A 20,582-nucleotide genomic window follows, 5' to 3' on the forward strand; every position below is an offset into this window, starting at 1 on the left:
TATGCTTTATTGTGCCTTTATAAAGATAGAATTCTATATATGATGTGGAATTCTCTCTCCCTTCTAGATGCAAACGAAGAACCACTTTCTTCCAGAGGTTTTCCTGGTGTCCCCCCCCCCCCCACAACAACTAGTGCCTCCTCCCTTTCTAAGGACCTTGTAATTTTTCTATATAATTCCTTTTCATTACCTCTACTTACTTCGTCTCCCACAACGAATGGAAGATCCTTGAGGGCGGGGAACCCTAGGACCATAGATTTCAAGAAGGTGACTTAATCTAACCTTCCCCCCTGGGTTTTACAGGAGGCTAAATGTAACGCAGGGAATAACAGAGCAGTGTTAGAACCCAGGTCCTGATTCCAAATCTGCTTTTCTACTGGACCGCAGTGTCCCTCTCTTTGAATTGTTTCATATATATATATATATTCACACACGCACACACGCACACGCCCTGTTGCTAAAGCGGTGCTTGGCGCAAAGCGGTCCTTAATAAATGTTTGTTTGATCCATTGATCCTGACCCTGGAAGTCCCCAGTGCACTAGGTCAAGAGGAGGAAGGGCAGAAATCCGAGGTGCCCCCGGCAAGGACGCGGGCGGCCAGCAGGGGGCGCCCCAACCCCCACCCCTGTCCCGGGCCGAAGGGCTCGCCTCTAACCGGTGGCGGAGTCCCCGGCGCCCCGCTCCTCCCCTTGTGCTGCTTTTCTGCGCCGCTCGCTCGGAGCGCCCTCGGAGAGCGGGAGGGAGCGCAGTGCCCGCGGAGTCCGAATGCGCAGCGGCGGCAGAAGCAGCATAGCGTCCCGCGGTGAGTAGCGCCCCTGGGCCCCGACGGAAACCCCCGCCTGGGGGCTCTCCGGGACCGGCGGCCGCAGCCCCCAGCGGAGAGGGCGCGGGATTGACAGCCAGAGCCCCCGCCGGGTCCCGCAAGTGCAGCTGAGTTTGGAACTTCCCAGCGCTCAGCTGTCCCCACTTACCGTCGGGGCGGCAGGCTGGCCAATCGCTAGCTCTTACTTTGCTTCTCTCTTCGCGGGTTTGCTTGCGCGCATTTTGCCGGCTCTCCTCCCGGTCCAGGCTTCCCCGAGCGCCCGAGGGGCTCCTCTTGCACCTCCTGTCCCATACCAGCCCTCCCCTGCTGCAAGCTCCTTCAAGGCTGGGGGGGGGGGTAGAGGCCAAAGAGGCAATCCCTTCGGGGGCCTCTCCTGGCCGCGCCATCCAAACTGGCTTGTCCGAGTCCCTCTCTCTCATCTCTTGGCCCTTGGGGAGCTCACTGCCGCAATTCTCACCTGCCTCCGGGAGCGGGGCTGTCCTCGGGATAAAACTGTCAGCCGCCGGGAGACGGGGGAGCTAGGTCTTAGCCGCAGACCTTCCAGCCCGCTGCCCGCAGCCTCCCCCAAGGTGGCCGTTTCTCGGAACCACAAAATGGGGTTTCCCTTGTTTCCCCCCCCCGGGGGGAATCTGGTCTGACCAGAACAATGGAGATGAGTATGGGAGCTGACGGCAGAAGGATCTGAGAGATCCGGTTTGATCGTTACTTCCCCGGCCCTAAAACTGTCATTCAGCGCTAGTTCTATGCATGGAGCTTGTCTTTCTCCATTTAAAACTTAAGGTCATCCTTGCTGCCTAGGGGCAGATAGCCAAGGAAACACAACAACAATAATAACAACAATAAAAATTTAAAACATTTTAGAGTTGACACAGAACTTTTCCACAGGAAAACCCTGGGTAGTAGGTAATAATAAATAGTATCCCCATTCTACAGATCGGGAGACTGAGGCTCAGGGAAATGTAGTGACTTGCTTTATGCAGTCTGCATATCCACGAAGTGCTGGAGCAGGATTCATACCCATTCCCACACGTTAAACAGTTTTCTCCAGAGTGCTTTGAATTTAAGAGAGTTGAAATTCTTTTCAAAACTAGCCTTAGCATCCAAGTGTAATGAAGCAAAGAGTGTATATTTCTTAGGAGGGCATATTTGTTGCCTACTTTGTGCTCTCCCTATAATCCCATTATATAAAATATTACTCAATGGAGATGAAATTAAAAGACCTTCAGTATCCATGGCTGGGGTAAGCTCATCTTCAAAATGCTGCATTATAGCATTTAGGTCTGGAAAATATCTTAGAAATCGTCCATTTTACAAATGATTAGAAAAGTTAGGGATAGGAAGTTATTGCCAAAGATATCATAGCAGAAGGAGGATTTGAATGCAAGTCCTTTCAGCCCAGAGCCCTTTCTCCCCTTCCCCTCCCACCACTAGGCCATGAAGCTTCTTAGGGGTCAATACATGTTCGGTCTTAGTAAATGTTGAGTCCTAACTCCTAGGCTATATCCCAGGTGTGTGAAGGTCCCACTGACCCCTTGACTTTGTCCAGTCTTGTTATATTCCGGGAATATGAATTGGTCAGGTTAAGGTTTGGGGATGGGGAGAGAATGGAAGGAGAGAGAGACAGAAAATGTAGAGTATCAAGAGATAAAAAGACTTGAATAACCTTGTTCAGATGGGTAGGGGAGCGAGGTGGGGCAGAGACAATTCCATACTGCCCTGGGGGACAATTCATCTCTGATTTCTTGGGCAAAATGATGTTCCAATTGGAACTGCAGTTCTTGTCCAAAATGGTCACCATTGAAACACAGGCCTAGAGTACTTCCTTGTGGAGAGTTGGGACTTGAACAAAATATGCTATGCCAAGAGGAGAGCATTTGGCTTTTATGCCCCACAGTGCAGGTTCTGTTATTCTTCCTCCTGATTCTCTCTCCCCTTTTTTTGTTATGGCTTCAGGGAACTAAAAAGGCCCCCATCTCTCCCAAACCCTATTTCCTAGTGATCATCTGAAAATTTATTGAAAAGAGCACAGGAAATATGAAAAATCATAGGTCATTATATTTAGAATTGGAAGGGACCTTAGAGGCCATCTAGTTTTCATTTTACAGATAAGGAAACCAAGGTAGATGGAGAGCAAGTGATTTGCCCCAGATCACACAGTTAACAAGTGGTAGAATCAGGAGTTAAACCTAGCTTCCTTGACTTCAAAATCATTGTTTTTTCCACTATGCCATGTTGCCTAAACTCTACTATTTACTGCATTTCTGATCTTGGGCAAGACATTTCAATCCTGGGGAAAGGTCTTAGTTTCTTATTTATAAAAAAAGGGGTTGGACCAGATGATCTCTAAGCTCTCATTAGCACTAGATTCCTTATACCATTATAATATAATACATATTATATTAAATATTTAAATTAAATTACATAAGTTTAATTTTAATTATATATAAGATATTAAATACATAGTAGTATAATATTATAGTATCAGCTAACCATAATGCTTTGAGATTCTCAAAATGCTTTATGAACAACTAATTTTATCCTCACAATAACCCTGGGAGGTAGGTTCTATTGTGATCTCCATTTTACATAAGGGAAACTGAGGCATACAGAGGATAAGTACCTTACTTGTCCAACCATATAGCTATTTAGTATCTGAAATCAGATCTGAATTTGGGTCTTCCTGATTTCAGGTTTCTTCCTGTCTTGTTTGTAAAAAGAAGAGATTGAACCTAATAGTGTCTGAAGTCTCTTCCAGCTCTTTGATTTTTATCATTTTAAGAGTTCCCAGGATACAATCCTATGAAATCTAAATTCATATCATCTTTCCTTTGGTTGGTTAAAATGTAAGTCTTTCTTGATAGTAGCAACTTTAAGGAGTATTAACCTTAAAGACTTTGATGTCCATATTATTTAAGATTTTGCATCAAAATTCATTAAGGAAATTGGTCTATAATTTTCTTTCCGTTTTCATCCTATCTGGTTTAGGTATCAGTACCCTGTCTGTGTCGGAAAAGGAATTTGGTAGGAGTCCTTTTTTGTATAGTTTGTATAGCATTGGAGTTAATCGTTCTTTAAATGTTTGGTAGAATTCACATGTAAATCCCTCTGGCCCTGGAGAATTTTTCTTAGGGAGATCATTAATAGTTTTTTTCTATTTCTTTTTCTAAAATGGGACTATTTAAGTAATTTATTTCATTTTCTGTTAATCTGGGCAATCTATATTTTTGAAGGTATTCCTCCATTTCACTTAGGTTATTTGCTATCCATCTTAGAAGGATCTAACCGTTTTCATGAAAAAGTAGAGAGAGAGGATACACTAATCCAAGGAGGGAGGGAGGTTTGTTGTTGGGAAGCTGGATCACTTTGTACCACCTTGGAACTCACAGTCCTACAATCCCCAGACTCAGGGAGCTGGCTCAGGAGTATCTGAAAGTCTTGGCTGTGCAAGAATTGGAGCCTCGGGCAGTAGTTCCCTTGCCAGGAGCTTCTCCTTCAGGGGAAGAGGAAGTCTGGAAGCAGGGCCGCTGCAGATGAATGTGCTCTGGGTGAGTGGAATGTCACCCACCACGGATTGGTCTCCAGCCAAGCTCATGGTCTGTTTGACCATTCCCGGGATCGCTGCCAGTGGATTGTTTTGGGGGCTACCACTGTAATTCCAGCTGTGTATGAATCAGTAAACTGGGGCCCCTAGTAGCATGGATTGTTGGAAGGAGCTTTGCACCAAAGTGGAGATGCTGGAGGCCATAGCCAGGCCAGGCTGACCCTGAAAGGGGCTTAAATTTGTGGTAGGGGTGGAGACGTCTTACATATCTGGCTAAACCTGGACTGCCAGATACCCTTAGAACCCTCCCAGAGGCAGCAGAGCATCATGGAAATTGTACTGGATTTAGCACGAAAGAACTGTGTTCAAATTTTGGTTCCTTTCCTTTGTTATAGGGATGACTCTGAGCAAGGCTTAATCTTCCTGAGCCTCAGTTTTCTCATGTTTAAAATGCAGGTGTCATTTGATCTCTTTCAGCTCTAAACTGTTATCTGCTTTCCACTGAAAGGAACTAAATCAATCTACAAACATTATTAAGTATCTGTGTACAAAGCCTTGTGGTAGATCAGAGGGAAACACAAGAGGCAGATAAACCCTAGCCCTCATGGAATATGTAAACTAGAAGGGGAAAAGTCACGCATCTGAATAACTATAATTTAAACTTGGTCTAATAAGAGCGGAAGAGAAGCGCAGAGGGTTTGGAGAGATCTGGGGAGGGAGATGTCACTTCTGGCTAGAGGGACCTGGGACGAGAGTGAGGGAGGAAAAAACAAAGTCGGAACTGGACCTTGGAGGAGGTTCAGCCCGGGAGGGAGGATGCAGAGGTGAGGGTGGGGGCACTTCGGCCCTGATCAAAGGCACAGACTGCGGAACACGTGGGTTATCCTGGTGGCTAGGGGAAGGGGCCTAGGGTAAAATAAGCCGGGAAAGGTAGGTTGAGACCAGATTCTAGAGGCCCTTCAGGAGTCCAGGCTTTGTTGGATAGGCTCTGGGGAATCTCTAAAGATCATTCAGCAAGGGAAATTTCTCGGGTATGTACATTAAGATTTCTCTGATAGGGTGCCCTGGAAGCTGAGAGACACTGAACAAAAAGGAATCTGTTAAGAGGCTATGGCAGTAATCTAGGTGAGAGGTGATAAGGGATTGGATCTGGGTGGGGCAACGTGGTGTTGGATAGCCATGAGTTACTGAATTTAGATGCTGGGGAACAGTGGGATGTTGGGACTGGCTACTTAAAGGACTATCCTCATCTAGAAAGAGAAGCTGGTCTAGATGTCCTAGGGGTTTGCCAGCTCTAAATTTACCATCTTCCACTGAATGGATGTGAGTGGCAGGGGAAAGGAGGGAGGAAATCAATTAAGTGCCTACTCTGTGTCAAATGCTTTACAAATATAACCTCATTTGATCCTCATAACAAACCTGGGAAGAAAGTACTATTATTCCCATTTTATAATTGAGGAAACTGAGGCCCATAATTGACATCTGAGGCCAAATTTAAACTCAGAATTTCCTGACTCTAAAGCCAGATTTTTTTCACTTTCACCACCTAGCTGCAAGGTAGAGGGAGAAGTCCATAGTGACTTTGAGATTTTTGAGTCTGAATAAACTGGAGAAAGATAGTGCCAACCACAGAAATACACTTCAGAAGGAACAGATTTTCAACCTAAAAAGTCTGGTTTTAGTTGTGTTGGATCAGAGATAGTAGGAAGAGTTTATGCTTTATAGCACATCCCAGACAATTGTTTCAATTCAAACCATTCAACAGATTTCTATTAATCACCTGTTTCCCAATCTAGAAAGTGAGATTAGATTAATTGATCCTTAAGTGTCTAGCTCCAAGAATTATGATCCTGTGGTTTATCCTAGTTAAATTAATCTAATTACCTAGTAATAATAATCTAATTACCCAGTACCTACAATAATATCTTCTTTACCTTAGAATATTATTGTAGGTACTCGGCCCTAGGTAGTACCTCGTACCTAGCAGGGGTCCTCAAACTTTTTAAATAGGGGCCAGTTCACTGTCCCTCAGACCGTTGGAGGGCAGACCATAGTAAAAACAAAAACTTTGTTTTGTGGGCCTTTAAATAAAGAAACTTAATAGCCCTGGGTGAGGAACAGTCCTTAGCTGCCGCATCTGGCCCGCGGGCCGTAGTTTGAGGACCCCTGGGGGATACAGAGATACAGTTCTTAATCCTCACAGTTTGTAGTCTAATAGGGGAGACATGTTACTCACAGATAATTAGAATAAATAATGAAAGATAATAAGGTTAAAAAGTGCCTTGCCTTTTCAATATGCAGGTCCAGCTAAGGAAGGAAAAACAATTTCCAATTGAAGATATCAACCAATGAAGGCTTCTTGGAAGAAGCATATTTGAGCAAGGTCTTAAAGGATGAGTAAAGAGTCAAAAGATTGAGAGGACATTTTAAGCATGGGAATGATGTGAGCAAAAGCATACAAGCAGGAAAGCTTGGGGCATGTATAATTGAATGAAAAACAATATAATTTAGTGGAAGCACTGAGTAATTATTTGTGAGTAGTATGAAATAAGCTGGAAAGGCAAGGTAGTATCATACTGTGGCATGAATACCAGACCAATGATATTGGATTTTATTGGGACCAAATAAGGAGTCATAGGTTGTGTGGGGGGGGGTCTAGTTGTGATCATAGGAATGGTGTGGCAGGTAATGTGTGCAATGGGGGACCTGGAATCTGGGCTTCAAGTTCTGACTCTGCTATCTCCTTGGACCTTGGTTTCTTTATTTGTAAAATGAAGAATTGGATTCGTCTCCACTTTCCCTTTCAACTTTAGATTTTTGATTCCACAAGATCAGAATTGTTCATAAATGAGGTCAATTTGATAGTGATATCAAGTATTAATAGGAAGGAGGTCAGCCTGGCAGCTGGGAGGTTCCATGATTGTAGCTCTCCAAGTACTACTTGGAGTAATGTGGGAATAGATTGGAGTGGTGGCAATGAGAACATAAAGGGGATAAATGAGATATGTTGTGGGGTAGAATTGGCAGTGGTCAGGATGTGTGTGAATAGGAGGAATTCAGGACAGAAATACAGGAGTCAGGAATTATTGATCTGTTTTCCAATCATACCTGATTCTTCATGATCCCATTTGGGGTTTTCTTGGGTGAGATATCAGAGGGGTTTGTTTTTTCCTTCTCCAGCTCATTTTACAGATGGGGAAACTGAGGCAAACAGAGTAAAGTGACTTATCCAGGGTCACATAGCTACTAAGTGTCTGAGGCCACATTTGAACTCAGGAAAATGAATCTTCCTGACTCCAGCCCTGGCACACTCTCCACTGTTCCATCCAGCTGTGTCAGGAGTAGGAACAGCTTTTTTGTAAAAAAAGAGTAAGTTCAATTTTGAACATAATGAGTTTGACCAACTAACACATGTCTAGTCATCAAAAATTTTGGGGTGAGGATTAAGAAAGGTAAGAGCAAGCCAGGGAGCCACAAATGAACTACAGCCCATTATTGTAGCATATAACTTTACTCAGCATTTTGTCCTTGCACATAAAAAAAATGATCCAACAGAGGCCTTCCTGAAAAAATGGGGGTGAATTCTGTTTTTATAAATCAAATCCTACCTAAAATCCTTTAGGATCAGGGAGGGAAAGAAGATCTTTCCTATTTAAAGACAATATATTGTAAATACATAAAGTTTAAATGCCTTTTAGAAAGTAAACCCCTCTCATGTCAAACCAGAATTTCCTATTTTTGTTTTAAATTCAATTCAACAAACATATATTAAGTATCTAATATTCAACATGAATTCAAATTAAAAAAAAAAATGTTTCCCTCAAATAACTTACATTCTACTGGAAAAATTTGATTAACTTGTTCTTATTATTATTGTAAAAGCCTGATAGATCAATTAACCTAGAGAAGGGTTCTTAACCTTCCCTCTCCCAGTGTTTATACTGAAATACAGTGACTCAAAGTCAGAGTTAACTAGTATTTATTAAGCACCTACTGTGTGCTAGGCACTGTGCTAAACTCTGAGGATATTTAGAAAGGCTAGGTCTTTCAAGGGCCCTTTGACTTGTAGCCTAGTGGCAAGCTCTGTACTTGGACACCAGCACATAAATGGATTTTGCTGGGTTTATCGAGGACCCACAGTGTAGGGGGAGCATAGGGTCCAAACACAGCATGCTCTGCGGCCGGGGGGCTTTAATGGGGGTTTATATCCCACACCTGTAAGAGAAGAGGGAAGTTTCAATAGAAGGACTTTCATTGGCCCCTGGATGGGGTAGGGAGTGGCCATCACATGTAAAGCAGTAACCCCCCGCAGGAAGATGGGGAGATGCTAGGGCCCTCAAGATGGGGGGAGGGGACAGGGTTGGTCCCTAAACATGGTCCCCTTCCTCCTGGAAGGGAGGGCTCTGTGTCCTAGGAACTGAACTCCAGGTTGTAGAAAGGGCTGGAGCGGATGAAAGAGAATGAAATTTACACACCTGCTGCCATCTTTGACCTTTATAAAAATCACCGTTGTGGTAATACAAGCTCTGCTGGAGCTGGCTAAAACAATCTGATTGTCAGGCAGAAGAAAAGCGGCCTGCCAAGGAAATTTCTGATCTCTAGACCTTTGATTGAGGGTTAGTTTTACCTTTTTTTTGGTATGTTTAGTTTTGTAAAACATGCCTTAAATGCGTAAGGGTGGCAGTTAGAGGTGGGGTGGGACGGTGAGATTTCTGCCTTGGGACACTGGAGGAAGAGGGGCCGAGTGGGCAAAAGAACAGCTCTTCCCCCTTCAGCAGGGCTCTTATCTCATAATCTCGGCGTCTTTTCAGCAACCTTAAAGGTCTCAGTTTGTCTCTTTAGTAAACAAAAGTATTGCAAGTGTTTGGCCTATAAAGTTGTATCTGGACAAATGCTGATTTGAATTGAGAGTTCAGATAATTATTTAACCTTTCACGAGCCTCAATTTTCCTAATGTAAAATTGACTTCTACTAAGCTCCTTTTAGCTCTAACACTGATTTTAATAGATTTAGGAATAAGCCACAGTAATTTTCTTCATTTTCCCCAACAGACTTTCACTTTTGAAATTCCTTTTTATTTATTCATTTGCTTGCAACTTGTATCCCCAAAATGACATATAAATTCTTTGAAAGATGAGGTTGTTTTGTTTTGGTAGCCTTAGAAAGTACCATATATTGGAACATTTAAGTGTTTATTAAATTAAATTAGATTAAAATCTCCCTCTAACTGAAACTCTAGCCTAGTGTTACTGGAACCTTTTTTTGTTTGTTTGTTTTAAATTTAATTTGTCTATAGACCAAATGATCAATATGGGGCATCCCAGTGTCAGAGAAAAGAAATTGAATTTGGAGCCCAAGGACCTGTGTTCAAATACTAGTACTGTTACTTGTTCTCATAGGGAAGTCTCTTGATTTCTCTAGGCCTCATCTCCTCAATTACAAACTGAGTTCATTAGATTGGAATTGGATTATTAATTTGGAATGGAGTTCATGACCTCTTGCCATAGAAAGATTTCATGAGATCTGTGAACTGATTAGGAAAAACATTACAGCTTATTTTAAAGTAATCTATAATTGAAATTTAGTATTTATTTCAATTATTATTCTAATGAAAGGTCCATAGATCTCACAAGATTGTCGGAGGGTTCCATGACACACAAAAAGGTGAAGAGAACCTGGACTATATCAGGATAACTGGGTGGATTAATGGATAGAATACCAGCCCTGGAGCCTTCCTGGTTCAAATGTGGCCTCAGAATTTACTAGTTGTGTGATCTTAAAACTCTCTTTGTCTATGTTTCCTCATTTGTAAAATGACAAACAACTCTAATATCTTTGCCAAGAAAACCTCAAATGGGGTCCCAGAGAGAGATGGATAGGACTGAAAAATGACTAGAAAAAAAATCTGCCTGATCTCTCCAACTATGAAAGATTGAGAAATGAAGTGTGACTAGCTTGAGGTGTCCTAGCTAACTGGTGGGAGAAGCAAGGACTAGAACCCAGAACTCTGTCTCTTTCTCTAAGAAGAGTCTCTCTCCCTGAATGATGGTGAGAGGAGGTGGTCCAAAGCACCCCAAGCAAATTAGGAAATTGTAGTTGAATGAGGCCCCCTGTTTAGTTTCATAGCATGTATCTTTTCCTAACTATTTCAGTATATATTTTGTCTTTTAAGTAAATGAAATAAAATCACTTTGGGAAGGCCGGTCATCTTTACTTGTTTTTGATTTATTCTTCTATAACAAGCCACTCCCCCCTCTTCCCCCCACTACTGTATTGCTCCCTCATTTGAATATTTCTATGTGGGTGCTCCACTGCTATAGATTGCAATCCATACTTGGTTTTCCATCTTGTGCTAGACTAGTCTGTGCATTTCCATCTACTCAAACTTCCTGGGTTCTGTCCTCTGATTCCTTTCATTTCATGGCCTTGAGAGCGGTAAGTGGGTCTTCATTGGTTTTCCTTTTTTTTTTTTTTCAGATTAAATATAAGAGTCGGCTATAAGAGCAGTTGTGATTTGAGGGATTATAACTCCTCCAAAATATGGGTTAGGAAGACTTGCTTTTAAACCCTTTCACACATACTAACAGAATAACTATAAGCAAACCAATTAACCTCTCAATGCTCTGGGCCAGTGGATTCCAAAGTAAAGGATCTTATTGCCCCATGTGGGCCTTATCTCATGGTCTCTGACCTCATAAGGTATGTGACCAACCAATGGAAGGTGGAAGGTAGAAAGTGGATCCCTTCCTACTCTCAAATAGGGCTTGACTTCAGCTCAATCACATCTTTCTTCTCTCTGTCCCTTCTTCCTTCTGTTGTGCAAATTCCCAACTTTTCCTCTTCTGTGTCAGGTATCACTCTCTTTAAAAAAAAAAAAAAATATATATATACACACACACACACACATATATATATATATATGATATTTTAATTTTCCCAATTACATGTAAAATAATTTTTTACATTTGTTTTTTTATTTTTAAACTTTGAGTTCCAGTTTTTTCCCTTGCCCTCCATCCACACTCCCCCTTTAATAAGGGACATGTGAAATTATGCAAAGCATTTCCATAAAAGTTATGTTGTGAAATAGATCTCCTCTCCCCCTCCTCAAATAGTACTCAAGATAAATAAAGTAAAAAAAAGTATGCTTCCAATCTATAGTCAGATACAATCGATTCTTTCTTTGGACATGGGATAGTAGTTTTCATCAAAGATCCTTCAGAGTAATGGTGGATCATTGAATTGCTGAGAATAGCAAAGTCATTCACTGATCATCCCACAATATTGCTATTACTTTATACATGGTACATTTCACTTTGCTTGAGTCATGGAGGATTTTCCAGGTTTTTCTGAGAGCATCTTACTCATTATTTCCCATAGAACAATAATATTCCATCATAATCACATACCACAATTTATCCAGCCATTCCCCAATTGATGGGCATCCCCTCAGTGTCCAATTCTTTGGCAGGTATCGCTCTTTAAAGCAATTACAATGCAGGTCTAACCCAACTGCTAGCCAGGTATACACAGTATCACCTGTATAAGTGATCTTAGAGAAATTGGCCTCCCATCCACAGGTCACTTCTCTGCCCCGTACATCAGATCATCTTCTGATAGTAGCAGGCAACTCTTGGAAGGCGAACTAGGGCTCATTTAGGTGGGGCAGAGTAATGCCCCTAGGATGATCAGGCAAGTATCCAATATTGGTTCCAGTATTGCAGATTATTGGATCCAATATTACAATTATTTTGTGTTATTGATTTCCCCTCCCCTCTTCAATCTGCTCCTCTTCCCAAATTCTTTATTTTTATTGCTCATGCTACCATTCTTCTAATCACCTAAGGATTTAGGCTTGATACCATCTTTATTTCTTGTAATCAAATTTTGTGCTTTTAGCACTGTGGAATCCATCTCAAATGTCTCTTCCTCTCCTGTAAAGATGTCCGGGTCTTCATTGCCTCTCACCTGCACAATTTCATTACCTTCCTGTTTCAAGTCTCTCCCCACTTCAGTACATCTTATATATTATTGCCAAAGCGGTATTCTTTAAACTCAGATCTGGACTTTGGTGGCATCCTATTGCCTCTGGAATAAAATTTAGCTTTTATTTATTTAGCTTTTAAAGGTCTTCATAACCTGGCCCCAATCCATCTTTCCATCCTCCTTGTACATGACTTTCTCTTTCACACTCTGAGATTCAAACTGTTTGTCTTTTACACCATCTCTGTGCTTTGTATTGGCTCTCCATCCCTGGAATGCACTCCCTCCTTACCTCTGGGCAACCAAACTGCCTCAACACAAGGTGATTCAGGAAAGGGGGCTAGCAGTTGGAGCAAATCAGAAGAGACTTCATGGTGTAGAAGATGGAACTCTTCCCTTACAACACAGATCAAACGCTGTCTGGACACCAGGAAGCTTTCCTGATTGCCCTCAAGTGCTAGTCCCCCCTTTCCAAGTTAGGGAGATAGAAGGTGTTCTGGGGTCAGGTAGATGGAGTCAGGAGTTCAGGTGCAGATCTAGACATTTACTAGCTGTGTGACCTTGGGCTAGTTATTTAGCCTGTTTGCCTTATGGCAACTATAAAACTATAAAATTCTCAACTATAAAATAGAGACAATAATAGCAACTATCTTGTAGGGTTAATAAGGATCAACTAAGATAATCTTTGTAAAGTATTTAGGACATTGCTTAGATAAGTGATATATAAATGCTATTACAGTTAACTACATATTTGTATCTAGTCACTGCATTTATGCTGTTTATATTTTTATGTGTACTTGTCTATTTTTTTTGGAATACAAACTTCTTGTGAATACGAACCTTACATCCCAATGTAAATAGGGATTGGGATTGCTTTATATTTTTGTATTAGAATCCTTGACATAACTTGGGCACATGCTTAATAAATACTTCTTGATTTGCAAGCATTTGTATCTGGAGCTTTCTTATTCTAAAATATCCTTCTGCACTGACTCAATGGTGAGTTCTTTCTGAACCTCCATTTTGAGGATGTGCCGGAGTGGCTCTATTTTATTCTTGTTTCAGCTTCTTACTTTACATACTTCAGACACAATAGCCCTCCATAGGTACTCTTTATCCCCATCCCCCTCCTGCTTTTCTGCTTTTTTTTATATTTTCTCTTCCCCATTACAATGTAAACTTTTCGAGGTTAGGGTCTATTATTTTAGCTTTCATTTGTCTCATCAGGGCTTAGCACAGTGTCTGGTACAAAGTAGGTACTTAATAAATGTTTATTACCTTCGTGTGTGTGTTAGAACAAAAATGTCTTTTTCTTTAGGATAATACTCTTAATATATGGATAATCTTATTTTATGATTCTGTATACTCTCAGATTGCTTTCCAAAATGATCCTACTAATATCCAAATCCACTAACAATAAGTGAGTGTGTCTGTTTCTATACAACCCTGCCAGCATTGAATTTTGACACTTTGGATTATTTTTGGATGGATTTGGATGGGTTATTTTAATTTTTTCCCCAATTCTGAGTGAAGTTTCTTCCTAGTGATATATAGAATGTCATTAGTGCCTACACTAAATGGACCTAGAAGACTGCTTTTATAATTCTTATGTCTGCTTCTTAGACTTTGGTGGCGTGAGGGGAGGGGGTCCTTTACTTTCAGACTTTTTCTGTCACAGACTTATAGACAGAGTTAGAAGGGATCTTCAGGGTCATCTAGTCCATTCCACTTTTCAGTGGGACTATTTCTAGTTGACTTGCCATTTCTACTGTCTTCCTTTTAGAAACCCAAGTGAATTAGAATTCTGTGAGAGCTACTGAACATCTTTTCTGTGGACTTTGGACGACTCTTTCAGGCCTTTCTGGCCTGCTTCTACCCGTGGGGCTGTATGTGCTCTGTGCCACTTCAAAGCCTGGAAATCTGACCCTCAGATAAGTGGGATATCAGCGCAGCGCCGCCAAGAACAATTTTAGATGGCCTGCTTTAGTTGGCTTCATATACAGGTTGTAATGCCCTGTGCCAAAAAGTCAGTGGATCTTTTTCCAGACTCAACAGGGCCAAAGCAGTAATGTAGTTGATAATGGCATGTGCCAATATCCGAAGAAATGTTGCTCAGACAGGAATTTAAAGAGCTTATAGAGATCAGAAATATAGGGATATATATTATCTATTATGAGCTCTATACTCTTTAAATTATATATATATATGAAATGTATTATACACATAATATATTTCATATATATATAATTTTGTTTGACCCCTTCTGGGCTTTGTTCCTGACTTTAAAACCATTGCACAAAGAGGGAGAACAGTTTTGTAGTAGTGGTATCCAGAATACTTCCTATGGAGGAAGGTATCTTTCCCAGCTCCCCCCACAGTTGGTGATGTGATATATTGGGCGATGGAGGAGAGGGTCACAATATTTGAGTTTCCTAAAAGAGTCAGGGGCTCCAGTATCTGTTGTTTTAATCTGTGCTTTCTCTGCAGGCTGATTTCTTTTCAGATCCAGGCTTTGGAAGCCTATGCTGATTTGTGCGGCCATCCTAACATCTCTTCCTTCCCATTCGTTGACAGGTACATTAGCTCCAAGTCTCAATGAGGAGCCCAAATATGGCGACCTTCAAACAGCAGAAGGTGGAGGATGTATATGAAATTGGAGAAGAGTTGGGAAGGTAAGAGCCTGTGGATAACAGTTGCAGCCAAGTCTGTTTACCCTTGTCTTATTGCAACCGTAAACCAGTTTCCCAGGGCTCTGCCTGGTAACTGCACCCAGACACTGGTGGTTTTAAAAATGAATGTTCCCAGCCTGAGGTTTATTTTCAGTTTTCAGGTGAGCCTTGGAGAACACAACCACAGTTTCCCTCTTTGGAAATTTGTGGCTCAAGGCAAAGGGATCAGAATGGCAGACTCCTTTATTTATGGGGCAATGTAGCTGACTGTTTTGCTATGGTCAAACTAGCCTTAAATTGTTATTCATTTTTAAATAGTTTTTCATTAAGAGCTCTGACCTGACCTGTTGATCCGTTTCTCCTGTTCTCATTTCTGACTCTCCATGGCCCCAGGAATTTCTCTTTTTTAAGCTCACAGCTTGATGGAAAGGTGATGTAATCTTTCTGAAAACTAGTTTGTATTAAAAAAAACAAAAAAAATAAAGTGAACCATGATGAAATCTCTGATCTGAGTTATATTTGTTATATCAGGTTTGTTAAATCCAGAACTCCAGGGCAGAATTCTTTTCAAGGACTTGAAAGCAAGTAATAGTTGGACAGAAATGGAAATTTTTTCAACATTTTTTCTGACTTCCTGATTATAAAAGACCTATTTAAGAAATGTGTTTAATATACTGACACGGACTCTTACTGGTTCATTTATGCATGTGCAACCACACTGTACTCACAGACATGAACTCTCAGAATTACCTTACAGGATCTTGGATTTAGAACCAGATGTTAGATGCTCCATTTTACTGGCATAGGAGGTAATCGTGGAGGAGGTGTGATGGGAGAGAGCCCCTTATTGTAATCAGAGATTGGATGGAGTAAAATTCAATTCAGTGAACTTTTATTAAATACCTGCAATGATGCTGAGACAGAAAAATCAAGCAACTGCTGCCCTTGAGGACCTTCATGCAGCTGGGATATTTAAGGTGGTGGGGTGGGGAAAGGGTTCGAATAGAAAGCCTCTGATATCTGACCTTTTAACTCAGAAGTACCAATATAGATATGGAAACTGAGGCTGATATCTGTTTTCTGAGGCTGGATAGGTTGTAAGTGACAGATCCTGAATTCAAGTCTGGTTCTTTTTATTCCACATTCAGTGCTCTTTCCACTATACTGCCTTTCTTTACACACTCAAAGGTATATGCATGTGTACACATACACACACTCTTTAGGCTAAAAACCAGACCATGGAGACTATATTTCTATTACCTTTGGCTCCCTTTCTCTGAGAAAGTCAATATAGAATGAATTATGGGAGAGACGGCCCAGAACTTATTTTGGCCTCCTGGAAAGTTCTTAAGAAGAAGGTCTAACTTTTGCCTCCCCCTCCCCCCCTGCTTTTTTTTCTTTAAAAAGTGAAAAAACAAAGAGAAACAGCTTCAAAGGGTCAGAGAAGCCCTTTTTGCAGAAAGAATAGGATTCCTGGCTGTTTAAAGTTCAAATTGAGTTATCCAGGCAGGGAGCTGACTCATCCTGAGGAAGGAGGGAGCTGGAGCATCTGTTGGAGGTGGGGGAGGTAAAAATCTTGACAGTTATTGATGCTGGGGACCAGCTGCCCTTGCTGATGTGGATCCTGTTTGGAGGGGGGAGGAGGAGTAAAGAAAGTCAGGGCTAAGTTTGCCCGGGATCTGGAGTTAGATTCTGCTTTTGTAACCTGAAGCCCAGCTTCTTGCCAGTATAGTAGGTTCTCAGTCAGTTTTCAGCCCATGGAAATGGGACCCTGGCAGACTATGTTACTTTATTGTCTATCACTACTTCAGCCCCTAGAAAAAGGTCAGGGCATGGGGTGGGCTAAGTACCCTCCTAATCATCTCCTATAGAAGAAGTTTATTTTGTATGATTTTAGAGGAAGAGTTTTCTTGGTTAGAACTATTTCCCATGGGTTGTTTTTAATGTTTTGTGAGAGGCAGCATAATAGAAGGAATAGAAAGTTAGCTTTAAAACCAGGGTTCAAATCCTGCTTCTAATATAAAGCAGCCTATGACCCAAGCAAGTCACTCATAACCTCTGTGTTCTATGCAGTTTCCTAGGGCCATAGGTCATGAAGAATGGGATAACCTGCATTGATAGAGAGGGTTCTCTATATCACTTAAATGATAGATTCCTAAATTTTTTTTACGTTGTTATCTTGAGTATTTCTTCTTCCATGCCCCTCTTCCCTTTTCTCTTTGGATTTGGAGAAATAGGTGAGGGGAAGGGAAGTAGACGTCATTATTATTCTACCATCCATTCTTCCTTTCCTACCTTGTGAAAAACTATCTTGGCTTTGAACAAGTATTCATCATTGTATTGTGCTTCATTTTATTGCATTTTGAAAATACTGCACTTTTTATAAATTGAAGCTTTATGGCAACTCTCCATTTAACAAATCAAATGCATTTTTCTAGTAGCATGTATTCACATTATGTCTGGGTCACATTTTATTAATTTTCATGATATTTAAAATTTTTCTATTATTATTATATCTGTTGTGGTGTTCTGTGATCAGTGATCTTTAAAATTACAATTGTAATTATTATGGGATACCAATAAACCATATCCATATAAAACAGTGAATATAATCCATAAATGTTGTTTGTGTTCTGACTGCTTCATTAACCAATAGTTACCTATCTTTCTCCCTCTCTTTCTTTCTTATTCCCTGAGACACAGCAATACTAAAATTACCCCAATTAACAACATTAACTACAATGACTTATAAATGTTCAAATGAAAGGAAAAGTCAATTGATAATAACAAACTTTATTGTTGTCTTATCTTAAGAAATTGCCAAGGACCTGAATTCAAATCTGCTCTCAGACACTTAATACTTCCTAGCTGGGTGATCCTGGTCAAGTTACTTAACCCCAATTGCCTCAGAAAAGAAAAAGAAAAAGAAATTGTTACAGCATACCCCAGCCTTCAGCAACCATCACCCTGCTATCAGCTATCAATAGCCATCAATGTGGTGGCAAGAACCTCTACTAGCAAAAAAGGTTATAACTCACTAAAGCTCAAAAGATAGCATTTTTTAAAGCAATGAAGTATTTTAAAATTAAGATACATATATATTGCTTTTTTTGGATATGATACTATTGCACACTTAATAGAATACAGTATAGTGTCACTATAACTTTTATATGCACTTAAGAACCAAAAAATTTGTGACTTGCTTTATTATGATATTCGCTTTATTTTGGTGATCTTGAATTAAACCTACAATATCTTCAAGATATACCTGTACTTTAACCACTTCTAATTTACCTCAAGGGATACATTTGGATCCTCCCCTTCTCAAGGGGAGCCCATTATGCTCTATGATCTTACCTGATCAGAGAGCTGTAGCACAAGCCTAAGATGAGTAACCCAGAGTTTTGATCTTTCTTTGGGGACCTTCCCAAATGAATAATTTTGATTTAGAACTTAAAAGTATCAAAGAGTCCACTTTGACACCCACATTTTAAGATGAAAAAACAAGTCCAGGGAAGTTGATTGAATTGCCCAGGAGACACAAGTTAAAAGTAACAGAACTTATGAACCAAGTCCAGGATACTTTTATTGTACTATAGTGTAAAGCTCAGATAGGAGAGATGCCATGGAGTTATTAAGCCCTGGGACCACTGAGTAGTTGTTAGCTAAACAAAGCAAGAAAGAATCTCTCTGTGTGTCTGCTAAGAGCTAGTTTGGGAATAAGAATCTTTCTGTGGGAAAAGCTGACTGAGTCAAGTTTCCTATTTAGAGTGACTGACCAGGGATGGAGGGTCCTGATCTCTGCTGCTGGGCCTTTGACCCTGGTGCCGGGAACAGTTCCTGCTTATCTCTGCTTCAACCTGAGTTTCTGCCTCTCAGGCCCAAGTGCAGAAACTTGGCGAGTTGTAACACTCGCACTCTCAGGACTAGGGAGGTTATCTCCTCATGACGCTGATGTTTGGAGAAATGGTCACTAAAGTATTTTGGTTTCTCCTGTTCTTGGCTGTATGCAAGAGTACCAGACCATGTGTGACAGAGAATCATCCCTCATGAAAGCTAGAGGAGGGAAAGACAAGACGTTACAGTGGAAAAGCTGCTTTCAGAATCCAGAAAGACTTGGTGCAGATCCTTTTTTCTGTATCCCCTACTTGTGTGGCTATGGATAGGCAAGACACTTAATTCTTTTGATTCTTGGTTACTTTATCTGCAAAATACCTGTAATACTTATCTCATAGCCTTGTGAGAACCAAATGGAATGATATGTAAAGTGCTTTTATTTTGGTTACTATATTAATTTCATTTATTATCCTTATTATTAGAAGAAACCTTAGAGGTTATCCAAACTGTTACCTAAAAGGGTATATTCCAGAATTCTGGATGTTATATTATTGCAGATAGAAGAAAATTTGTAAATAATTTTAATTAATGTAAATTTTATTTACCCATCATAGTAAATTTTATATTTTTCAAGATAAACAAAACTTGCCTATTACATATACACATTGACCTTAAAATACATGTGAAACCACGAACTTACAAAGAACTGGACAAAAACGACTGCTTTTATCAAAAGGATCTGACAGGAGACAGGAGTCATCTTCCTAAGTTCAAACCCAGCCTCAGACACTTCCTAGCTGAGTAAATCACTTAAAAAATTCTTAATTAATTCTGATTTTAAATTTTAATTAATTTATTTAATTAACTTTTAATTCTTGAGTAAATTATTTCCCTCGGCTTGCCTCACATTCCCCATCTATAAAATGATTTGGAGAAAGAAATGGCAAACCACTCCAGTATCTTTGCCAAAGAAAATCCCAGCTGGGGTCACTAGACACCAGACACCACAAATAATGGTAACATTAAAGGAAGCTGTTTTCTAACTTTTTGTGGCTGTTACCAGCTTTCATAATGCGCTCTGGAGCCTCACAGAAAAGAATATTGTGCTGTGAGCAAGAAGGAAAAAAAAGAAGTGTAAAAGTCCCTCATCTAGTAAAAGTCTCTCTCTCTATTCTATTTTTTATTTTTTATTTTTTATTTTTTTTTGCTGAAGGAAAAAAACAAGCTCCAGAAGCAGTTAATAGCAGAGGCTGAACTTGAACTCAGGTCTTCTGACTTCAGGCCAGTGTTCTGGTCACTGCTGCATTGCCCTATAAAAACTCAGTTTTTCTTTGTCCAAGAGAAGGAGGTTCTGAACAATTGCTCGGGTTACATCAGAATTGGTGGGACCTAGGGGAGGAGAGGTGAGGATTTGAGGAGCAGTAGAAATAATTGGGATATTTCCATACACATGTGTAATTTTTATACATCCCCACATTCTCATTCTTAAATAGGCATTTGCTCTCAGATTCATGCATACACACAAGCATTTGTTCAAGGGCATTAAAGGGGCAGGCTAAGACCCAGCTTGGCCTTCCAGGACCTCCAAGATTTCTTCTCTACTTAGCTCTCCAGATTTATCTTCTATTATTCCTTTGCATGAACCCTTTGCTCTTGCTTTTCTATTCCTGAAATCCAGGACATGGCTTTTCTGGACCATTGCTTTGACTGTTGCCATTTGCTTTTTCCT

At 40.6% G+C, this 20,582-nt stretch overlaps 1 protein-coding gene across 2 annotated transcripts in view; it reads left to right on the forward strand.

The window, feature by feature from the left end:
• The first annotated feature begins 663 nt into the window (after positions 1-663).
• DAPK2 (death associated protein kinase 2) overlaps positions 664-20,582 on the forward strand; it is a 173,854-nt gene continuing 153,935 nt past the window's right edge. For both annotated transcript variants that reach the window (XM_051980890.1, XM_051980889.1), the window contains exons 1-2: positions 664-802; positions 14,922-15,019. In XM_051980890.1, the coding sequence (XP_051836850.1) occupies positions 14,943-15,019 (77 nt within the window). In that variant the 5' untranslated portion in view covers positions 664-802; positions 14,922-14,942. The remainder of the gene's footprint in view (positions 803-14,921; positions 15,020-20,582) is intronic.

The sequence above is a fragment of the Antechinus flavipes genome, chromosome 2 (genome assembly GCF_016432865.1).
Source record: "Antechinus flavipes isolate AdamAnt ecotype Samford, QLD, Australia chromosome 2, AdamAnt_v2, whole genome shotgun sequence".
NCBI classification, from domain to species: Eukaryota; Metazoa; Chordata; class Mammalia; order Dasyuromorphia; family Dasyuridae; genus Antechinus; species Antechinus flavipes.